Below are 21942 nucleotides of genomic sequence, written 5' to 3'. Positions count from 1 at the left end.
AAAATATGACATTGATGCATCAAGGCGGTTTGTTAACAAGAGCCTACCAGAAACGCGCAAATCGAAATTGAATTGTCTGCCTCTTTATCGCTCGAATATGCAAGAGCGATAGAGAGGTTAGAATGGTTAGATAACGAAATTTAGATTTTCTTGTTTCGCGGTAGACCCCCAGATTGTGAGGGCTAGTGGTAGTGGCGCCCCCTACGAAGAGTTTAGCGTAATATTCCCTATTAACATTTTTTTTTATGAAAGTTTACACTAATAAAATTAACTGTAAACTAAATAAATAAAGATTATATTTATGTTTATATTTGAGCGCTCTAAATTAAAAAAAAAGCGGCCAAGTGCGAGTCAGACTCGCCCATGAAGGGTTCCGTAGCAGCAAGTAACATAATAGAATTGCAGTTTACGATTTATGACGTATTAAAAAACTACTTACTAGATCTCGTTCAAACCAATTTTCGGTGGAAGTTTGCTTGGTAATGTACATCATATATTTTTTTTAGTTTTATCATTCTCTTATTTTAAAAGTTACAGGGGGGGGGGGGCACACATTTTACCACTTTGGAAGTGTCTTTCGCGCAAACTATTCAGTTTAGAAAAAAATTATATTAGAAACCTCAATATCATTTTTGAAGACCTATCAATAGATACCCCACCCGTATGGGCTTGACGAAAAAGGCTTTTTTTTGAGTTTCAGTTCTAAGTATGGGGAACCCCCAAAATTTATTGTTTTTTTTTTCTATTTTTGTGTGAAAATCTTAATGCGGGTCACAGAATACATCTACATACCAAGTTTCAACAGTATAGTTCTTATAGTTTCGGAAAAAAGTGGCTGTGACATACGGACGGACAGACAGACAGACATGACGAATCCATAAGGGTTCCGTTTTTTGCCAATTGGCCACGGAACCCTAAAAATGCGTCCAAACGCGAATACTAGCGTCATAAAGTGGTGTTCTGCGTCCGCACCTCCATTTTATCGGTAATATCGGTAATGATCGGCGGTCGAAATATGGAATCATAAGGCCTACCGCGAACCACGATCGACGTGTTGCCTCCCTGTCACACTTACGTACGAATTTACAAGTGCGACAGAAAGGCAACACGTCGAACCTGCCGGCCTAGCCAAGGTGACAATCGCTATCGCTATGACAACGAAACGCTTTGTGTCTCTCTATCACTCTTTCATATTAGTGCGACAGTGACAGTTGCTTTTCGATTGCTACAAAGCCTAAGCGATTGGCATGTTGGCTACGCGGCCTGGTTCGCGATAGGCCCTCTGGCCTTGAGGCCAGTCCAGAAAAAGTCCGAAAACAAATACTTCGGGGTGGGTTAATAATGTATTTAAGTATGGAATAAATTAAATGAATTAAATGTTAAACTTTATTTATATAAAAGGTAACTCTAACATAAATATAAACTAACTTAGTTAAATAAACTAAAACTAAAAATAAATTACAGTTAATACTAAAATAAATGTTAAATAGGGTAGGTGTGTTAGTTTTCGTCCAGCTCTAGTTTTCGTCCACTTAACGAAATTTGAATATAAACGTACATTAGTGCACAAATTTGTACGTATTGCAATCCTTAATGTCAAAACAATATAATATCTGTCTACTCAAAATGATATTCGCATTTTGAAAATTAAAAATCAAATATAATTATTATTTGCGAATCTGTCACGTGGACGAAAACCAGAGCATGGACGGAAACTAGCGCAATCACCCTATGATGTCTTTATTAGGTAGGCTGTTTTGTTCCACCCACACGGCTTAGTCTCGTATCCAGGGGCGTATTTACCCTAGGGCCATCCGGGCCATGGCCCGGGGCGCCAACCTCCAAGGGCGGCATATGCCAACCCCCAGGGGCGGCATGCCGCCCCTGGCGGATTGCATTTTGTTTTTCTTCCTTAACTTCTGGCGACGAAACGTATTGGCCCGGGGCACCAAATTTCAAAATACGCCCGTGCTCGTTTCTGATGTTATTATGTAGAATAAAGTCACTTCGCTCATCACTTTAACACTTTCGGCACAGAATAAGTAATAGTACCTACTACCGTACAGAAAGGACACTTCCTACAAAACCGAAGATTGACAGGGATTCAGGGGCGAATCATGATATCCCTTTCTAACTTATGGCATTATCCCTTTCGATTATTTAGGGTTGTCAAAATTCAAGTAATTATCTTATCTGTGGTCGTGCACGCAAAGGGACGTCAAGTTGTGTCAACCCTAATAGTTGCTCGGAGCAATGCTGAGCCGAACGGAGCCGAGAAAGGCCGTCACAGCGGTTTCGCACTACGTCCGATCCGAATCCGATCCGAACCCGTGAAAATATGGTCCGTAGTAGCCGTAGAACTATTTCTATGGTAAGTTACGCACCGCACACGTCGAATGACGGAAATAAATCGGATGACGGAGATCGGATCTACTGCGCTCGGAGTGTCTCCCCACTGCTTTCGGTGGCGGGCGTCCCGTTTCCAGTACAAAATGCACACACATACGTGTTCTTACAGTGAATGTGTTAATGATAGAAGTCCTAATAGAGTTCGTTAACCTCCAGCTGAGACACATGGTCTATAACGCGATTGAACGCGTCGTAGCTGCAGCAGAAGCTGTGCGTCGCGTCGTCACGCCACGTCAGCCAGGACGCGCACGCGTCGTCGCAGAACGTCAACGCGTTCCCTGTCGACGCGTCGAAGAAGGAGGAGTTGATTGACGTGTTCTTACAGTGAATGTGTTAATGATAGAAGTTCTAATAGAGTTCGTTGACCTCCAGCTGAGACACATGGTCTATAACGCGATTGAACGCGTCGTAGCTGCAGCAGAAGCTGTGCGTCGCGTCGTCGCGCCACGTCAGCCAGGACGCGCACGCGTCGTCGCAGAACGTCAACGCGTTCTCCGTTGACGCGTTGAAGAAGGACGAGTTGATTGTGATGAAGGCTGTGGCTGCGCGGCGGGCTGGGTCGTGGACTAGCTGGAATTTAAAAAAATTGGCAGTTTGAGAAAAACGCTTTAACGGTGACAGACGGTTTGGTGCAACCGACCCTAAGATACGACTTGGATACGACCTTCGCTCTACAATATACACGGTGGCTAAAATATAACTGCACTCCCGTTGCCAGGGAGGTTTTGGGATTATACTTTGCCATTTTTTAGTATGGGACCAACGGTGCCCTATTGATATTCCGAGAAAAATTACGCCGATTTTTGTTTCGCCGGCAACGATTCGCCGACGGGTTCTTTGGCAGAGTAACGATTGGCCGAATCTCATTACGCATTGTAGTCGTTTGCGAGAGAGAGAGAGAGAGAGAGAGAGAGAGAGAGAGAGTCTTTATTTGTGAAAACACAGGTACAATTAATTATCTTATATTACAGTTTCGTAGTCTCACCATGCTCTGCCAATAGTGGCGTACAAATACTATAATACTACTTATAAACATACAACATGCATTATTTTAAAATTTACAATTTGTAAATTAAATATTAATCATTAGAACATAGTCACAAAATTTAGAACATAATCATACTTAAGAAATAAAATTTATACATACATTTAATTTTCATTCAAATAGTCGCTTATTTTATAATAACATTTTTCGATTAATAGTGCAGTCAGTTGTTTCTTAAATTGTGATAGTGGTAATGTTTTTAAACAATCAGGAATTTTATTATATATTCTGGTTGCCATTCCAAAAATACTTTTCCGCATCAATGTGGTGTTCCGTTGCTCATTGTGCAACTTCTGGTCATATTGTGATCGCGTTGGATATTTGCGGTACTCTGAGACTTTAGCGAACAAATTAGAGTTGCATTTAACAAATACTGCCATTTCTAAGATATAAATACACGGAAATGTTAAAATTTTCATTACTTTGAATAACGGAACACTGCTTTCTCCGGGTTTTTTTCCGCACATTGCTCTTACACACAGTTTTTGGGCTATAAGTACATTTTCCCTATCGACTGAGTTACCCCAGAATATAATCCCATATCGGAGTTTTGAGACTACAAGTCCATGGTAGGCCGACAGAACTGTGTCTTGATTTACTATTTTGGATAGTTTAGAAAGTGCATAAGCAGATTTGTTTAGTTGTTGACATATATCAGCAACATGAGGTTTCCAGGTAAGTTGACTATCTATTAATAAGCCTAAAAACCGTGTCGTGTCTACATTTTCAATTTTGTCATGTTTGTAGTTTATGTCAATTGTATCAGTATTAATAGGATTTATACGATTGTAGAAGTGCATTACATTAGTCTTTTTAAGATTGATTATTAGATTATTATTATTTAACCACATTATAATATTATTTAATTCTGAATTAATGTCCTTTTCGTATGTAATCAGGCTATCACAATTTATTATAGATGTGCTGTCGTCAGCAAATAGTACCATTGGATAGTCAACGTCATTTGGCAGGTCATTAATATAAACGAGGAACAGTAGGGGGCCGAGCACACTGCCCTGTGGGACTCCATGTGTAACATACTGCTCTCTCGAATAGTACTTTTGTTCTGTTTTTGTCTTCGTACAGATTCTAGATATTTCGGTACATTGAGGCCTTTCTCTTAAGTAAGATTCGATAAGATTTAGCGCATTACCCCTAATACCATACATTTCAAGCTTGCATAACAGTCGGTCATGGTTAACATAGTCAAAGGCTTGAGTCATATCAGTAAAAATAGCGCAAACGGGCTTTCGTTCATCAACATTTTCCATTACAATGTTAAGAAGGTCATATATAGCCATATTAATACTTATATTTTTTCTAAATCCCTTTTGTTCACTTCTAAGTAAATTTAATTTGTTAAGATATGCATATAAACGATTATAAATTACCTTTTCAAAAATTTTTGAAAATACTGCAATCAAGGCAATCGGTCGATAGTTTTGTGTACAATCTTTTTCGCCTTTTTTATGTAGGGGTTTAATCACGGTTTTTTTTAATTGCTTAGGATAAATCCCCGTATAAATGACTATATTAATTATGTGACTTAAGTGTTCGTTTATAATGTTGTTCACATATTTAATTACACATGTGGCAATACTATCATACCCGACGCTGTTGGTGTTATTAAGTAAATTTATTAATGTCTTAACTTCGTCTGGCGTAGTTGGCTCTAGAAATATTGATTTAGAGTTGTTTTTTATGTTAGGTTTAGTCGTAGCACTAAGCGAAATATGTTGAGAGTCTCTGTCGATGAAATGGGCATTAAATGTGTCTGCAATCTGTTGCGGCTCCGTGATCATTTCGTTGTGTTTCTTTATTGTTTGAATGCAATTTTTAGGGCGAGTCGATTTAAACGAGTTAATGACTTTCCAAGCTGCTTTTGATTTATTTTTAGCTGTATTTATTGCGTGATTGTTTTGTGCTGTTTGAGTTAATTTAATTATTTTTTTATACATTTTTGAGTAGTTTCTTAAGAGTGATTTATTTATTTCTGTTGGGTGACGTCTATATTGCCAGAGTAATTTTCTTTGATTTTTCCCACAAATTCTTAATCCTTTTGAAATCCATTTAGGTTTTCCAGTATCAGTAATAGTTATAGTTTTGAGTGGGAAATAAAGATCGTATAGTCGCTTAAAATTATCAATAAATGCATTATAAGCAATGTTGGGGTCGTCAGTGATGTAGATTTCAGAAAAGGACAAGTTCTCTAGGTTACATTTGAACTTATTTAAATTATCTTGCGAGAGTAGTCAATACGCAGAACATTGATACGCATATTAACTATTCGTAGAATAATCATTTAGTAACTGTCATAATTACCCGAGAAACCATTATAATCCAGTAACTTTGTCGAATTTTGTAACCTGGCTCTTTTGCGTTTAATCAGGTACCTAGTTCTGATTTTTTGCAGACTTATTTATGATGTTGGCCCAATGAATAATACAAGTTTGTGACTTCGAGCGCCGAACGCAACTTTGTCAAATATCGAAAAACCCGCGAAAATTTCGGTTTTCTTTTAGATTTGAGCGATTATAACCATAAAGGACTAGTTTTTGATAGTGCCTTCTCATGGCGTGAAATTTCGACTTCAGATTCGTGTTAAGGGGCCTCTCGGACCCTCAGATATCCATTTTCATCAAGATCGGGTCAAAAATAACGAAAAATAAGATGGCGACCGTTTCGTTAAATTTCGACTTCAGATTCTTGTTAAGGGGCCTCTCGGACCCTCGGATATCCATTATCATTAGTGTCCGACCGAAGGTTCGGTTTCGGTTTCGGTTTCGGCCAGTTTCGGCCAAAAAATCATGGTTCGGCCGTAGTTTCGGTTTCGGCCAAAAAACGGCCGAACCTTTCGGCCGGGCCGAAACTTGCGAAATAGTACTTCGTACTATGAAACTAAACATGTGACAAAGATCAAAAGCTGGGGAACAAGTAGGACAACAATATTAACTAATATACTGATTTATGAATAGGTACTTACATAAATTAATTGGTTTATTAGAAAACACAATTCCCCTAATCAAGGCGCCACCGGACGGTCGACGCAATCGTAATGTGTATAAATAGTGGAATGGCCAAGTTGAAGAATAGCAACTTTCGTAGGACTAAAAAGGTTTATACCGACAAGTGGTATTGTTGGGATCAGCATGGTCTACTGATTATCAAAATGCATGTTGTCGCTTCATAAAGTGGTGGAATGTGTTTCTATGACGTCAAACGTAAAGCCGGCAGTAAGTACAAAGTTGTAAACTATTTTCTTTTAAACATACCATGTGGGGTACCAAATGAAAGGGCTTTGTGAGTAGATTACACATACACAACATAGTCTAACATGTTCACCACTTGGTCTAACAAATTATTAGAAAACTTTCAAAAATTAGACAATCCAGAGTTGAATTTGAACTGCTCTAAATTGAAAATGGCTTAATGGATTAGTCCAAATTTTATACAAAATGACTGTGAATATTCTCTATACTATGTCTATAATTAATTAAGTAAATTATCTAAAAATAAGAAAAGTACATCAAATTTGCTATTTGCTAAACTTCATGGAAGAACTGGGGTGTTTAGAGTTGCGCTACCTTGTTTCACGCAAAATAGGCACCAATGGTTGTCGATTTGCGGAAAATGCCCAGAAGCACTAACTAACACTAACTAACTAGTACATCAAGTTGAATAACAGTACAAATTTCTGTTACAGTAGACTGTAGACCATCAAACACTATTTTTTTTATTGAAAACAGACCATGTGGGGTATGAAAAGAAAGAGCTTTGTCAGTAGATTACAAATATATTTAAACGCCCAAATAAGTGAAATGGTATAGTATGTTATATATTTGTAATTTACTCATAAATCGCTTTCATTTTAATACCTCACATCACATGATATGTTTTCAGTGATAATAATAGTATTTTAGAAGTTTCCCATAACAAATTATTATATACGTTTATTCAAATTGATGTACCTATTTCTCTTATTTTTTAATATTTCTGGCTAATTATTTTTGAACATTATATAGAGAATATTCACAGTCACTTGGTATCTATTTTAGAATAATCCATTCAGTAGTTTTCAATGTAGAGCAGTTCAAAAACAATTCTGCATTGTGTAATTTTAGAACGTTTTCTTCTAATTTCTTACACCAAGTAGTGAAAATGTTATAGTATGTTACATCTTGTAATCTTCTCACAAAGCACTTTCATTTGGTACCCCACATGGTATGTTTATAAGAAGAAAGTTAAAAACTTAGTACTGCCGACTTTATGGCGTCATAAAAACTCATTCCACTACTTTATGAAGCGACAACATGCATTTTGATAATCAGTAGACCATGCTGATTCCAACAATACCACTTGTCGGTATAAACCTTTTCGGTCCTACGAAAATCGTGAATAAGGTAATTTCTACGAATTGGCCTCTCCTCTAAAAAGCGGTTTTATGACATATTTTCAACGATTGTAACAAGTCTACAAAAGGTTCGGTTTCGGTTTCGGCCGAAACTGGGGCCAAAGCCGAACCTTCGGTTTCGGTTTCGGTTTCGGCAAAAAAACATGTTTCGGTCGGACACTAATTATCATCAAGATCGGGTCGAAAATAAAGAAAATCAAGATGGCGACCGTTTCGTTAAATTTCGTCTTGAGATTCGTGTTAAGGGGCCTCTCGGGTCCTCAGATATCGTTTTTGAAAAAAAAAATGGCAATTTTTCAATTGATCATTTTTATAAATAAACACAAACACATCGAGGAAGCACAAGTATCATATAATATAATCCAAAACTAGGCGTCAGTAAACATTCGAAATTGGAATGTTCTACATCGCGCTATCGAAATTTTTCCTGTCGCGTATATATACCTCCGAGTCACTTCTAGGGAGGTTGGTCGGGGAGGCGTGGTCCTGTGGGCGCAGCACGGTTCCATTTTTATCGTCTATCACTATGCGCGTCCCTTTCGCACTTACATACTTGTTAGAACGTGACGGGCATGGTGACAAGGGATAAAAACGCGACCGTGCTACGCCGCCTGGACTCCGACCGAGTGCCGCTGCCACATGAACATTATTAGTTTTAAAAGTAGTTAAGTTAGTAAAGTAGTATTAAAAGGCTGCGGCGCCCTTCACACTTAAAGGTCGGGCAAAGACCGACATTCAGCGCGCTTCGCGCGCTCTTAAATACCGGGCGCCTGCGGCGCCCTTCACACTTAAAGATCGACATTCAGCGCGCTTCGCGCGCTCTTAAATACCGGGCGCCTGCGGCGCCCTTCACACTTAAAGATCGACATTCAACGCGCTTCGCGCGCTCTTACATACAGGGCGCCTGTGGCGCCCTTCACACTCAAAGGTCGGGCGAAGCCCGACATTCACGCGCACTCTTTCATAGAGGGCGCCTGTTCACAATCAAAGGTCGGGCGAAGCCCGAAATTCAGCGCGCTTCGCGCGCTCTTACATACAGGGCGCCCGTGGCGCCCTTCACACTCAAAGGTCGGGCGAAGCCCGAAATTCAGCGCGCTTCTTATATACACGGCGCGTACCTTCACACTCAAAGGTCGGGCGAAGCCCGACATTCAGCGCGCTTCGCGCGGTCTTACATACAGGGTGCCCGCGGCGCCCTTCACACTTAAAGGTTGGGAGAAGCCCGACATTCAGCGCGCTTCGCGCGCTCTTTCATACAGGGCGCCTGCGGCGCCCTTCACACTCAAAGGTCGGGCGAAGCCCGACATTCAGCGCGCTTGGCGCGCTCTTACATACAGGGCGCCTGTGGCGCCCTTCACATTTAAAGGTCGGTCGAAGCCCGATATTCAGCGCGCTTCGCGCGCTCTTACATACGGGCGCCTGTGGCGCCCTTCACACTAAAAGGTCGGGCGAAGTTGTTGCTCTTACATCCCCCTTGCTTACCTTATAAAAGTAAAGTGGCACAGGCACGGCCATATTGTTGTTTTCGTCCGAGTATAGATAGAGTTCCTTCTCTCCCTGGGTCCCGGGTAGCGCTAGCACCCCATGGGTCCCCGTGTAGACTGTTACTGAGGAGTTGGTGGTCTTCACTCGCCGGCGGAGGGCCTGGTGACACAGATGATGTTAAAAACAAGGAAAACTGATTTAAACTAACACGATTTTCACTCATACTTTTAAAACTAACACGGAATATAATCGCGTAAAACTTACGTTTATTTATGGGCTGATGTTTCGAACGTGATGTTACGTTCGAAACGTCAGGCTCTAACTCAGCGGTCGGCAACCTTTTAGCAGCCAAGGGCCACATAGTAGTTATTAAGGAAGTTGACGCGGGCCGTACTTTTGTTAATATGTGTGACTTTATCAGACATTGTTGTTTGACAATATTACATACAAAATAGCCAGGGGGGCTCGCGGGCCGCAAGTGAGGGGTTCGCGGGCCGCATGCGGCCCGCAGGCCGCTTGTTGATGACCGCTGCGGCAAACTAAACGCAAAGTTTTACAAGATTAAGTCCCGTGTTAGTTTTAAAGTAGAGTAAAGAAAACTTGATAAAGAATAAAATCTTCAGTTTCGCCAAAAAATCCGGTTTTGGTCGGAAACCAATTTTTACTTGTTGAACCAGCAATGTAGGGTGAATTGTCAATTTCGGTGAATTTGCTCATAATGCCGGTCCGGCCCGCTATACCTTGTTTATATAATATCCCAGTTATAATATAATTCTAACTTTTGCAAAATTTGTGGGAGGAACATAAAGTAAATTGACCTTGGGCTCGTCTTCATTCAAAGGAAAACCCGTGGCTTTAATCGAATATTGTTCACAATATTAACATTTCGCTCAGTCACGAGTCGTTCACAAACACAAACAAAAGGCCAATGTACACGGACATTTCTATGTATTTATATGAGTCTAATTGTGTCTGCAAGTCTTCATACTTATTAAGGTCTCATATAGACGATGCGAGAACTCGCATGCGAGTTTCATTACATTGCGGGTTTTGATCGGTCGGTTGAATTTGACGTAACCAACAGTCCGTAAAGTAACTAAAATCGCATGCGAGTTCGCGCGCCGTCTAAATCAGCCTAAAGCCCCCTCCAGACTATGCGCGTGAATCGCTGTCTGCGAAAATCGACTACACACTCGCGTTCGCGGCTTCGCCCGCGATTCACGCGCTTAGTCTGGAGGGGGCTTAAGGCTTAAATAATACGATTTTTGCGAACGATGCGATTTTTTATACCTACTCACCTTATAAAAAATCGCATGCAATTTGTGATACAGTGCGGCTTTCTACCGATCAATTGAACTGCGATTTATTATGAGGTGAGTAGAGGTCATCTTGTAGATTATAATCAAAGTTAGGCTTAATTCTAATTTAAATGTATAAAATTACATGCCAAATTGTAGTTGACATGCATTAATAAAGCTTTTAGTTGTAGAAGTACATTTAGTAAATTTAACTTCACTTTCTTCTTTGTTTTAAATTTAAAATGATGATTCTACTTGTGACTGCCACATCATTGATCACCTTTTAATTCTTTGGGGTTCACTACACCAGCCTACTTTCTCATTAGCGCATTAATTTGGCCTAAAATCCGGATGTCGCAGTCACTTGTACAAAATTGGACTTTTCTTGAAATGGCCATTTTTACCGGAATTCCAGGGACCAAGTCTGTGGTTGGAGTCGGAACCTACCAACCTGAATTCGCATGCTCCGCTTCGTTCCGGAAGGTTCCCGTGCTGGATCCGGAACCCTTTTTTTTGAAGACGGCCGCCTCCAAGTTCGACGTAGTGCAGGGAAGTGACCCCTATCAAGGACTCGTTTCACCACTGTTAATTGCCAGCTCAGAAAAGATCCACGACCTTGTCTTTCCTTTAGTTTTTTTATTTTTTTTAAATTATATTTCGTAAAATTTACTCTGGTTAGTTTTCTTTCGTCTCATTTTGCAATCTACCTACTTCATGCGACGCTAAACGTCACATCTACAAGATTATAATCACCTTCATGGAAAAACTAAAACTTATTAGATTAACAGCTAACTCACCCCTTGGAGCCCGTAGCGCTCCACAGTGCTACTCAGTCCGCTCGAGCGCTACTGACAACTTCCCTCCTCAAGAGCGCCCCAATCGCCCCGGTTGCCCTTCACTTCATCCACTGTGGCGCTACGTTGACGAAGTGGAACATAGGACTCCGCAGCGCTACTCAGTCCGCTCGAGCGCTACTGACAACTTACCTCCTCGAGAGCGCCCCAATCACCACGGTTGCCCTTCATCCATTGCGGCGCTACGTTGACGAAGTGGAACGTAGCCCGCTGCAGTGCTGCGAACGAGAAGTCCGCTCTAGGAGCCAAGTGCCCACGCGTCAGGAACTGGGAGAATAAAACATAAAGGTCCCAGTACACAGTGGTGAAGGATGGGCCATGCCACGCCCTGGCCATTGTGTACAGGGGGCTATGGTATGCAATGGCGGACGACTGGCCGTCAGTTGGCAGCCGTGGTTAGCCGTGGTGGGCAATCGGGGAGTTGTCGGTTTTTTTGGCACACTTCAAAGGAATCGTGGCGTACCGTGGCCTGTGGTGTTCACACAGTCGCCATTGTTTGTTTAGTCTATTATTTATTTATTTATTTATGTTTTGGAGATCCAACAGCTATCTATACAGAGTATCACAAATGAATAAGAGATGGAAAGCCAACTCACAGCGTCATTATCACTGACAGCTTGAACTTTTGACCGCTTGATTAAAGTATATATAAGTTACTCTATGGATTCATTATGGAGACCCCCTGTTGTGTATATTGTATGTATATGCATGTATAAGATGGCCAAGCAAATTTGGTTCGGCTTGGACCATCCTTGACCACTGTGTACTGGAGCCTTTACAAAAAAAACAATTGGCTGCAGCCCCGTACACCTTCGATGATCATGTTTCTCTCAAGGTCCATGTTTTTATGGAAAAACTTGCTTTTAAATATTTTAAAGAATCCAATAAATCACTCTAAATTACCCAAAGCGCTGGTGGCCTAGCGGTAAAAGCGTGCGAATTTCAATCCGGATGACGCGGGTTCAAACTCCGGCTCGTAGTGCTCGTACCAATGTGTTTTCGGAACTTATGTACGAAATATCATTTGATATTTACCAGTCGCTTTTCGGTGAAGGAAACCGGACTAATCCCGATAAGGCCTAGTTTCCCCTCCGGGCTGGAAAGTCAGATGGCAGTCGCTTTCGTAAAAACTAGTGCCTATGCCAATTCTCGGGATTAGTTGCCAAGCGGACGCCGGGCTCCTATGAGCCGTGGCAAAAAAGCCGGGATAACGTAAGATGATGATGAACTCTAAATTACCCACCTGATTCTTGCTAAAATACTTGTCGGCCATATTAGGTCCAAGTAACTGGTTGAACCTGTCCTTTTCATACTGAGTCTTGTAGAGTTTCTCGATGTGGACTTTGCTTGGGAAGAGGTCGCCACCTGTAAAAAAAATTGTCACGTTTTTATCGTTTACCGTCTTGTCATAGGAAATCCAAGCCTTCGATAAAAGAGTGTATGTACTCCCTCCCATCTTGAAGGCCAGCAACGCACTTACAATCCGAATGAAACACGAATTACCTGGGCGACAGTTTTCGCTTACCAACAGGCGATTCAATGGTCGTCTGTCTCCTTATATCTTAAAAAATTGGACAAGTCGTACTCGCCCACCGAGGCTTCCGTACTTTTTAGTATTTGTTGTTATAGCGGCAACGGAAATAGATCATATGTGAAAATGTCACCTGTCTAGCTATCACGATTCATGAGATACAGCCTGGTGACAGACAGACAGACGGACAGTGGAATCTTAGTAATAGGGTCCCGTCTTTATCCTTTGGGTACGTAACCCTAAAAAGTCGCCTGAGAACTGCGGGCAGTTGTGCTGGCCGGACTGTATGTTCACGCTGCTCGGCGACAGCTCGTGCTTGACGAAGAGCGTGTTCAGCGTGCCGCGGTCGAAGCACGCCGAGTACAGCTCGTGCAGCTTGTGTAGTGTAGCCCACCATGAAGACAGTCACCTGTGAACTGTGGGCGGTTGTGGCCGGACTGTATGTTCACGCTGCTGGGCGACAGCTCGTGCTTGACGAAGAGCGTGTTCAGCGTGCCGCGGTCGAAACACGCCGAGTACAGCTCGTGCAGCTTGTCGCGGATTGTGTAGCCTACCCTAAATACAAAGAACAGGCTTAATAAAACTGGAAACGATTTTACGGTTTTAGTTAGCTTCAGAAAATGTCGCATTTCGAGAGAAAATATACCTACTTACGAATTATATACTACTTAACTTATAAGAATTAGTTAGTGTAGGTGTGCCTACAGATACACTATGAAGGGTTCTCTAGATTCCTCCAAGTACCCCCCATTAGATCCTGACCTAATGACAATGAGACCGTACATGCACGACCGCCGCGGAATGTGTATTCATTAAGCCTCTAATTGTACCAATCATTTAATCAATAAATCGTGCTAAATGCTAAAGTTTTGGAACTACGAGGAATCAGAAGAAATTCTGAATCCTTCCCAAGTGACTCCTTACTCCTCGTACTCATAGGATTACCTCTTCATTCCTCTTCGAGTTCAGTTTCAGTTTTTCATAACGCTCGAACACACTTAAATCTAACAAACTTTTACATTCATTACATTCTTTAGATTTTCATTCACACACTTTCCACTCCCTTCTCACAACAAGCTTACAAACACACTAGTTCACACTCCTCTTTCTTTCCTAATTCCTATTCTTATGTTTAATATATTTATAATTTTTTATCACTGGTAACTCGTGATGATCATGACCCCCGCGATACAGGCCATGCCTAGTGCGGGGTTCACTGTAACGTGCTTGTTAAACTTTTACTGTCAATAAAAATATTGTTATTGTTATTTCGGTGGAAACTGCAGTGTCATCATTATCAACTAACATCTTAAGACTGTACGAGTAGCATCCCGTAAAAACTGTGAACTTCTTCTTCTTCGATACGAATCGGCTCGCCAGGAATGAAAAACTCTACTTAAAGAAACAAACATGGTGTTGTCACAGAATAAATAATAGTATGTACTACCGTAGTACGGAAAAGACACTTCCTACAAAACCGAAGTTCGACAGCGATTCAGGGACGAAATACAGCGAGGAAATGCCGCCAGCATCCTTGGTACAATGCCTCAAGGGCCTATTTTAGATTTAAGCTAGTTATTAATTTCGTTTAGTAGTACCACTGTATATATATTGTATGTAAATAAATAACTTATGTAAGTATGGTATTATCCCTTTCAGCTATTTAGGGTCGTCAAAATTCAAGTCATTATCTTATCTGTGGTCGTGCACGCAAAGGGCGTCATCAAGTTGTATCAACCCTTATTAATTGCTCGGGGCAATGCTGAGCCGAACGCAGCCGAGAATGCCCGAAAAGAGGAGTGTCGCCCTACTGTAGGATAATGGTGTGGCATGCCAGTTTTCAAATTTCTCCTGCGACCATATGTGGCGTGTGGCGGTGACCGACGCTCTTCCATACGCTTCATAATGCGATGTCTGTTAACCAGGTAACTATCACCACCACATTATGGCCGTGGGGAGAACAATGAAGTATTAGATACTGACTTGACCATCTGCCCGCCTCGGTAGCATGCCCTGCTGGTCTCCTTGACGGTGAAGACTGGGGCTGAGCTGCAGTTCAACTGGTTAAGCTCACCGCTCCAGCGTCCCACGGAGAAGGTGGACGTTGCCACGCATTTCGCGTCCTGGGGAAGAAAATGTCAGAAACAATTTTTAACTGTTAATATGCCATGAGAAGAAATGGAAATCAAGGGGAGAGGCCTTTGCCCAGCAGTGGGACACTGGGACACTATAACGGGCTAATTTAAAAAAATGCTATGAGATACAACATAGCGCCATAATAGCGCCGCTCGCAGTGTTGACGTGGAACTGACTCTATAACTATTTGGTTAAAACCTCTGGTTAAAACTTACCACTACTTCTTTTCTAGTAGCCTGCCCAGCGATGGTGACCGTCCTCTGTGGACAAGCGACCGTCAGGACAGCGCCGCGACGCACTGAAATAGCGCCGCTCGCTGTGTTGGGGGTGAGGTAGTGTCCGCCCATTAAATACACGGGCGATGGGGAACCAAAGTCGCTTTTCAATGAAAGAATGCAGTCTGAAACAGAAGAAACTAGTGTTGGCAGGCGTGGCTCACTCCGCGATTTCGTCGCGTCGTCGCAACAAATAGAGCTACAAATACATCCGTCCCAAACCAATTTTGGTGGCTAGCCATAAGCCGCGCGTGGCGCTTGCGCCACCTAGCAGTCATATCTGTCCTAATCGTAACAGACGCGTTTTGTTAGAAAGTGAATCTCCTGTACCTAGTACTATTATTTATTCTGTGGTGTTGGTCGATGTACGATCGTTATCTTGGCTAGGCCCTCTCTTATGGTGTGTACCTATTTACCTAATTTAACGTGTGTTTACCTAATTGTTTTATCAGTGAAGTCGACCTTAATATACTTCCGGTGCAGTGTAGGTATGTAGATTCGTAAATCATTTAATTATTTGGGTGTTTTTTGCGGTATTTAGTCGGGAAATTTTTATGTTTTGTTGGAACACCCGGGTTGATAGGAAAATATCTTTCGCGCTATTTTAATACGGATTTTTTTTAACAACCCGTAATGTATCATACACTATCTATACTTATATGAGGACATATTAAAAAATATATAAAAACATATATTTAGTTTCAAAAAACTAATAAATGATTTTAACTTTACTTATTTAAATGTATGTACCTAAACACCTTCAGCAATTTTTTTTCTGATCATAATCAAAATCACTAAACAATAAACAATTAAAGTTTCTAAATGCTAACAAAAATAAAACATGCTTATCAGGAACACATCAAAATAATAGAAATAAAAACTTACCACCACCGATCCGATCAACCTTAAACACAATCAATAACACAAGTAAACAGCTGAGGGACTTCATCCTGTCCAAACACATGTGCTTTACACAACAAAACAATTTTCACTTCTGTGGACAATAGTTTACCTATAGTTTGTGTGCATTAGGTAATAATTTTATACGTCTATCCGTACCAAAATTACTATTACCTATATTAATTTTATTTAGTTTAGTATTTAGTTTAGTTACTAGTTTACGGCAACACAATTACATGCTGAACTTCAATTGAAACTACTTAAAAACACAATAAAATCGATTAAAATAAAGTACGATGATATTTATTAATTCCCTCATATAGGTAACACTTCACCTAGATATTAGGTAGAGTAGACCTAACTAACTTCCGCGTTACTAGATCTAACAGTGTGATAAATAGACCTATAAAGGCAAGTTACGGCACATAACACACAGAGATCACATAGTTTCCGTCTTATTCCGTTGGAATAAGAACACATACTGACGATTTACCGTAAATCATAGTCTAATAAAACATGGTCTTCCATTCCCAGAGTGACACGGGCCTACGTCACAACAACATGGCCGCTATATATAGCGCTATCGCATATTATCATATAGCGCTGTCGCATGATGACGTAAGCCCGTGTCAGTTAGGTGACCTAGAAAAGACGGGAATGGAGTACCAGGCGGAGTATATTATTATACCATGCCGTAAATGAGCTGCGCGCGCCTCCACTACTATCGGACCGTTATCTGAAAACTCACGTGTTAATCGCTGCAAGTATATTAATTAATTAGGTTAATTAACTTTAGATTTTATGGGGTTTTTAATAATTAAGTAATAGGTAGACGATTTGTCAGTCAATTAACTAAGTGCGTAATTTTATTTTGAGAGAATAGCAGAAAACGTAATAGAATACAGTTCATGCCATACGTAAACTCAGGTAACTATAGTCTTTCTGTCTCTGTATCACTCTTACATATTAGTGCGATAGAGAGACCGAGCGTTTCGTTGTCGTAGCGTAAACGATTGGCATCTTGACTAGGCACCCAGTAATCCGGCAATTAGCGATTCAGTTTACTCGCTCTGTAATCCGGCAGTTTATACTGACAATGTATGGAAAGCTTTAATTTATTTATCCACCCTTCTACATTGTTTATGGTTTAATACTTTATAAGGGCTGTCTGTATTATCTATGGTCCCTCTTTTCATAATGCACCTGTACTCGTCTGCACGTATTGTAAGCTCTTATTTTATTTAATAAAAGTATCTGAAGTTTCCTGAAGCTTTCTTATTCCACCACACCACCACCACTGCCAGGGCTCATCAGGTTATAGACCCAGCGAGTGTACTACGAGTTTTTTTTTAAAGTGGTGTGGTTGGAACGCCGGGATCGCCGCCGTGCCGCATGACAAAGGTAACCTCAAAAATCTACAAGGCTCATCTCAAACAGTGAACGCATCAAATCATATAGCAATGACAGAGGAGTTGCGGCTGTACACCTTCAGTAAATTGGAAGGAATCTCGAATTGGTCCACATGGAAATTTTACATGGAGATGGCGCTAAACATCGAAGGTTTGAGTAATTGTATTAAAGGCACCGAAGCGGACGCTGCTAAAGTTCAAAAAGCATTAGCACGGATTTGTTTGTCGGTGAAACCCGCATGCCTTCAATATGTACGCAGCGCGAAGACGGCAGAGGAAGCATGGAAAAACCTGGCCAGCGTGTTTGAAGACAAAGGTTTTTATAGAAGGGTATCCTTGTTACGGCAGCTACATCGCACACAATATGCTGATTTCTCTGACATGACCTCATATATAGACGGAGTAACCACGTTAGTGCAGCAACTTGCCGATATTGGTAAAACGATTGAGGATGAGGAAGTCGCAGAGATGTTGCTGAGTGGACTGCCGCAGGACTTCGACATCGTAGTATCGAGCTTAGAATCGGCGAATATATCTGCAAAACTCACGAGTGATTTGGTGCGTACCCGGCTCTTACAGGAAGAGCATCGACGTGGCAGCCAAGACTCTCCTGATGCAGCGCTTACCGTTCGATCAAATGTGAATAAGCTAAGAAAATGTCATTACTGCAATAAGCTAGGCCATATAAAGTCAAAATGCTATAAACTTCGAAACGACAAGAAGAAACCTAAAAACGACGAACACGTGGTGTTAGTGGCAACGAGTGTGGACAATCAATTTAAGGTTAATCAAGTGTTAATTGATTCGGGGTGTAGTTCCCACATGTGGAAAGATTTCGGTAGCTTTATAAACTTTAAGAACCTGTCTGAAAGTGTAACTGTTGCAAATGGACAAAGGTTAACTTGTAAGGGTAGGGGAGATGTGTTTTTCAAAACCAAGCAAGGTTCTGTTACTCTAACAGATGTCATGTTTGTACCCGGGCTCTCAACCAATTTAATAAGCGTTAGTAAATTATGTGAGAAGGCCCTTTGTGTAAAATTTTTAAAAGATAAATGCCTTGTTTTGAGAGAAAGCACTGTCCTTCTTAGTGCCAGTGGAGTTAACGGGGTCTATTGTGTGGATAATGAAGGGGTAGGCATGTCCCATACAACCATTTCCAGTCGCCGTTACGACGCGGTGTTGACACATCTTGTGTCGACACCGTCTGTTTCGGTCACAATTCCAGTCGCAGAGTCGTCGCCGTGTCGACACAGTTACCAGAAATGGGGAAGGGTCGACACATGACACAAAGTGACATAAAGTGTGGTCGCCGTGTGCACACATTGTTTCGGGTTTGCGACTACTTTATGCCAAAATCATTCGTTCATTCGTTCATTTTGTTCCTGTCAAATGGAAACTGTCAGATGGAAAAATACTTAAATAAAAATAAGTGACATTAATACGCCATCTCTAAAACGGATTACAAGACGTAATTATATATTGTTTGCATTTATATTACAATATGACTTAAATTATTATGGGGAATTAAACTGCTCGAGTGATTTGATAAACTAAGTGTAATATAATCAACGCGCCACCACATTGTTTTAGTTTAGCCGGAAATGAAATTGTTTACTTCTCAGTGCCTGTGTTCATAACTATATAATTTGAAGCATTTTTAGTACTTCGATGCGTATACTATACTTAAATAACAGAAATAACGCTTTACATACTACGAAACTTGTTAATTATGATGTATAAATATGGTTCAAGGCTGAGAAATATTGCAGTCACAAAGTAGTTGCAATGTTTCGACTTTGCGTCGACTCTGTGTTGACACATGACACGCGCTGTCAAAAGTAATAACAAAGTTACTGGTATGTTACTGGATTTGCAAAATGGCTCCTTGTGTTGATTTGTTTTCAGATATTCTCAAAGTGTAAAAATGCCGTGGTCAGAGATGGGCATTAATCGATTAACTGTTTATTCGACTAATTACTGGAATAAAAAAAGTTAATTCTCAAATTTTAATCGCGATTAGTTTAGTCGACCTAACATAGATTGAAATTGAATTAATCTGAATATTAATCGAATAAATTATCGAATAACTCTCGATTGAAAGTTGACAGGGGGCCATTTTTGTACGTAAAAATAATAGAAATGTCTTGCATGCAGATGGTAGCAAAACACTTTGTCATAAAAGTCGAGATGGGTGTCGATATATAGGTTTTAGGGAGTGCCGATTTCGAAAATAATGACCATTTTGGAATCCGAAATGGCGGCCATGCACTGTGTCATAAAAGTCGTCATGGATGTCGTTTTATACGTTTTAGGGGGCCCCAATTTTGAAATTGATGACCATTTTGGAATCCAATGGCGGCCATGCACTATGCCATAAAAGTCGTCATGGGTGTCGTTTTATAGGTTTTAGGGGGCGCAGATTTCGAAAATGATAACCATTTTGGATTCCAAGATGGCGGCCATGCACTATGTCATAAAAGTCGTCATGGATGTCGTTTTATAGGTTTTAGGGGGCCCCGATTTAGAAAATGATGACCATTTTGGATTCCAAAATGGCGGCCATGCACTATGTCATAAAAGTCGTCATGGGTGTCATTTTATAGGTTTTAGGGGGCGCAGATTTCGAAAATGATGACCATTTTGGATTCCAAGATGGCGGCCATGCACTATGTCATAAAAGTCGTCATGTATGTCGTTTTATAGGTTTTAGGGGGCCCCGCTTTCGAAAATGATGACCATTTTGGAATCCAAAATGGCGGCCATGCACTATGTCATAAAAGTCGTCATGGGTGTCGTTTTATAGGTTTTGGGGGGCGCAGATTTCGAAAATGATAACATTTTCAATTTAAAAATGGCGGCAATGCACTATGTCATAAAAGTCGTCATGGATATCGTTTTATAGGTTTTAGGGGGCGCAGATTTCGAAAATGATGACTATTTTGGATTCCAAGATGGCGGCCATGCACTATGTCATAAAAGTCGTCACGGATGTCGTTTTATAGGTTTTAGGGGGCGCAGATTTCGAAAATGATGACTATTTTGGATTCCACTTTTATGACAAAATACGTAGCCGCCATCTTGGATTATAAAATGATCATCGTTTTCGAATTCTGCACTCCCTAAAACCTATAAATCGACATCCGTGACGACGCGAGTTATCTTTATTTTCAGATCTAACAAATTGCTACAGAATACAAAGGACAAAAAAGAAGCGAGGAGGTAATGAAACAAGCAAAAATACAGATGATTCCTCGACGCAATTGGGTGATTCTTAAATTGTGTCCAGATTTTTTTTGTCATAAAAGTTTATATTTTTCACATATTACTAAATCTATGGCAAAAGTTATAATATTGCAATGGATTCCATCGCATGTAGGTATAAGTGGCAATGAGACAGCTGATGCATTAGCAAAACAGGCATGCAGCGATGGCATTGAATTTCACTTGAAACATTATATGGGGGCAATAATGACTATGACTATGACTATGAAGCAATAATGTTTACATTTAGTCAAATTAAAGTGTCGCGAATTGTGGAAGGAATATTTCGACGAGAGATCTAGGGACAAAGGTATTTGGTATAAGACAATACAGCCACAACCCTTTAATTCTCCTTGGATTGATAATAGTGTGTTGTGTAGGCAGGATCTAGTTTTATTATTGAGATTGCGCTCTGGACACATTCCATTGAATAAGTTCGCCTACCTCATGCGTAAAGTGAATTCGGAATTATGCACCTTATGTAATCGCGTCGAGGATGTGTATCATATTTTAATGGAGTGTGTCCGAAATGAGCGACTTAGAAGACAGATATTTCATGACAATGACAGTTCCATTGGGTTATGTAATACCTACCTTTCGAACCCCATGTCTGAGGTTGTTGAAAAGGTACTAAATATTGTTAAGTGCGGTCTGAGGGACAGAAATGTGTGATGTAATTAAACTAGATGTAGCTATTTACTTTCTTTTAACTTTGTTAATTAAGTCTGTTTTTTATGGGGTGACATATTCGTTCAATCGAAAAAGCCTCTTAATAAAGGAAAAAAAAGAAAAAAAAGTTCCGTGACATTTCGACCTTGTAATTTTTTAAGTAAATGTTTTTGTTTATCTATGAGGATCTCACTAGAATAGTATAATCAAGGTATGTTTATATTTGACGAATGAAATAGTAACGCAAAAAAAAAAAATA

General features: G+C 40.6%; 1 protein-coding gene across 1 annotated transcript; it reads right to left on the bottom strand.

Annotated features, from left to right (window-relative positions):
• Positions 1-2738: 2738 nt before the first annotated feature.
• LOC134803346 (uncharacterized) lies at positions 2739-16461 on the bottom strand. The gene is made up of 8 exons (XM_063776145.1): positions 16330-16461; positions 15385-15569; positions 15017-15156; positions 13443-13588; positions 12746-12867; positions 11635-11769; positions 9348-9509; positions 2739-2979 (listed from the first exon to the last, which is right to left on the bottom strand). The coding sequence occupies exons 1-8, from the start codon at positions 16406-16408 to the stop codon at positions 2758-2760; spliced, it is 1191 nt and encodes a 396-aa protein (XP_063632215.1). The 5' UTR covers positions 16409-16461; the 3' UTR covers positions 2739-2757.
• Positions 16462-21942: the final 5481 nt, after the last annotated feature.

This window comes from Cydia splendana, chromosome 26 (assembly GCF_910591565.1).
Source record: "Cydia splendana chromosome 26, ilCydSple1.2, whole genome shotgun sequence".
In the NCBI taxonomy this organism is placed as follows: domain Eukaryota; kingdom Metazoa; phylum Arthropoda; class Insecta; order Lepidoptera; family Tortricidae; genus Cydia; species Cydia splendana.
Note: the sequence above shows the minus strand (reverse complement) of the source record. Positions and strands in the feature narration are given on the sequence as shown.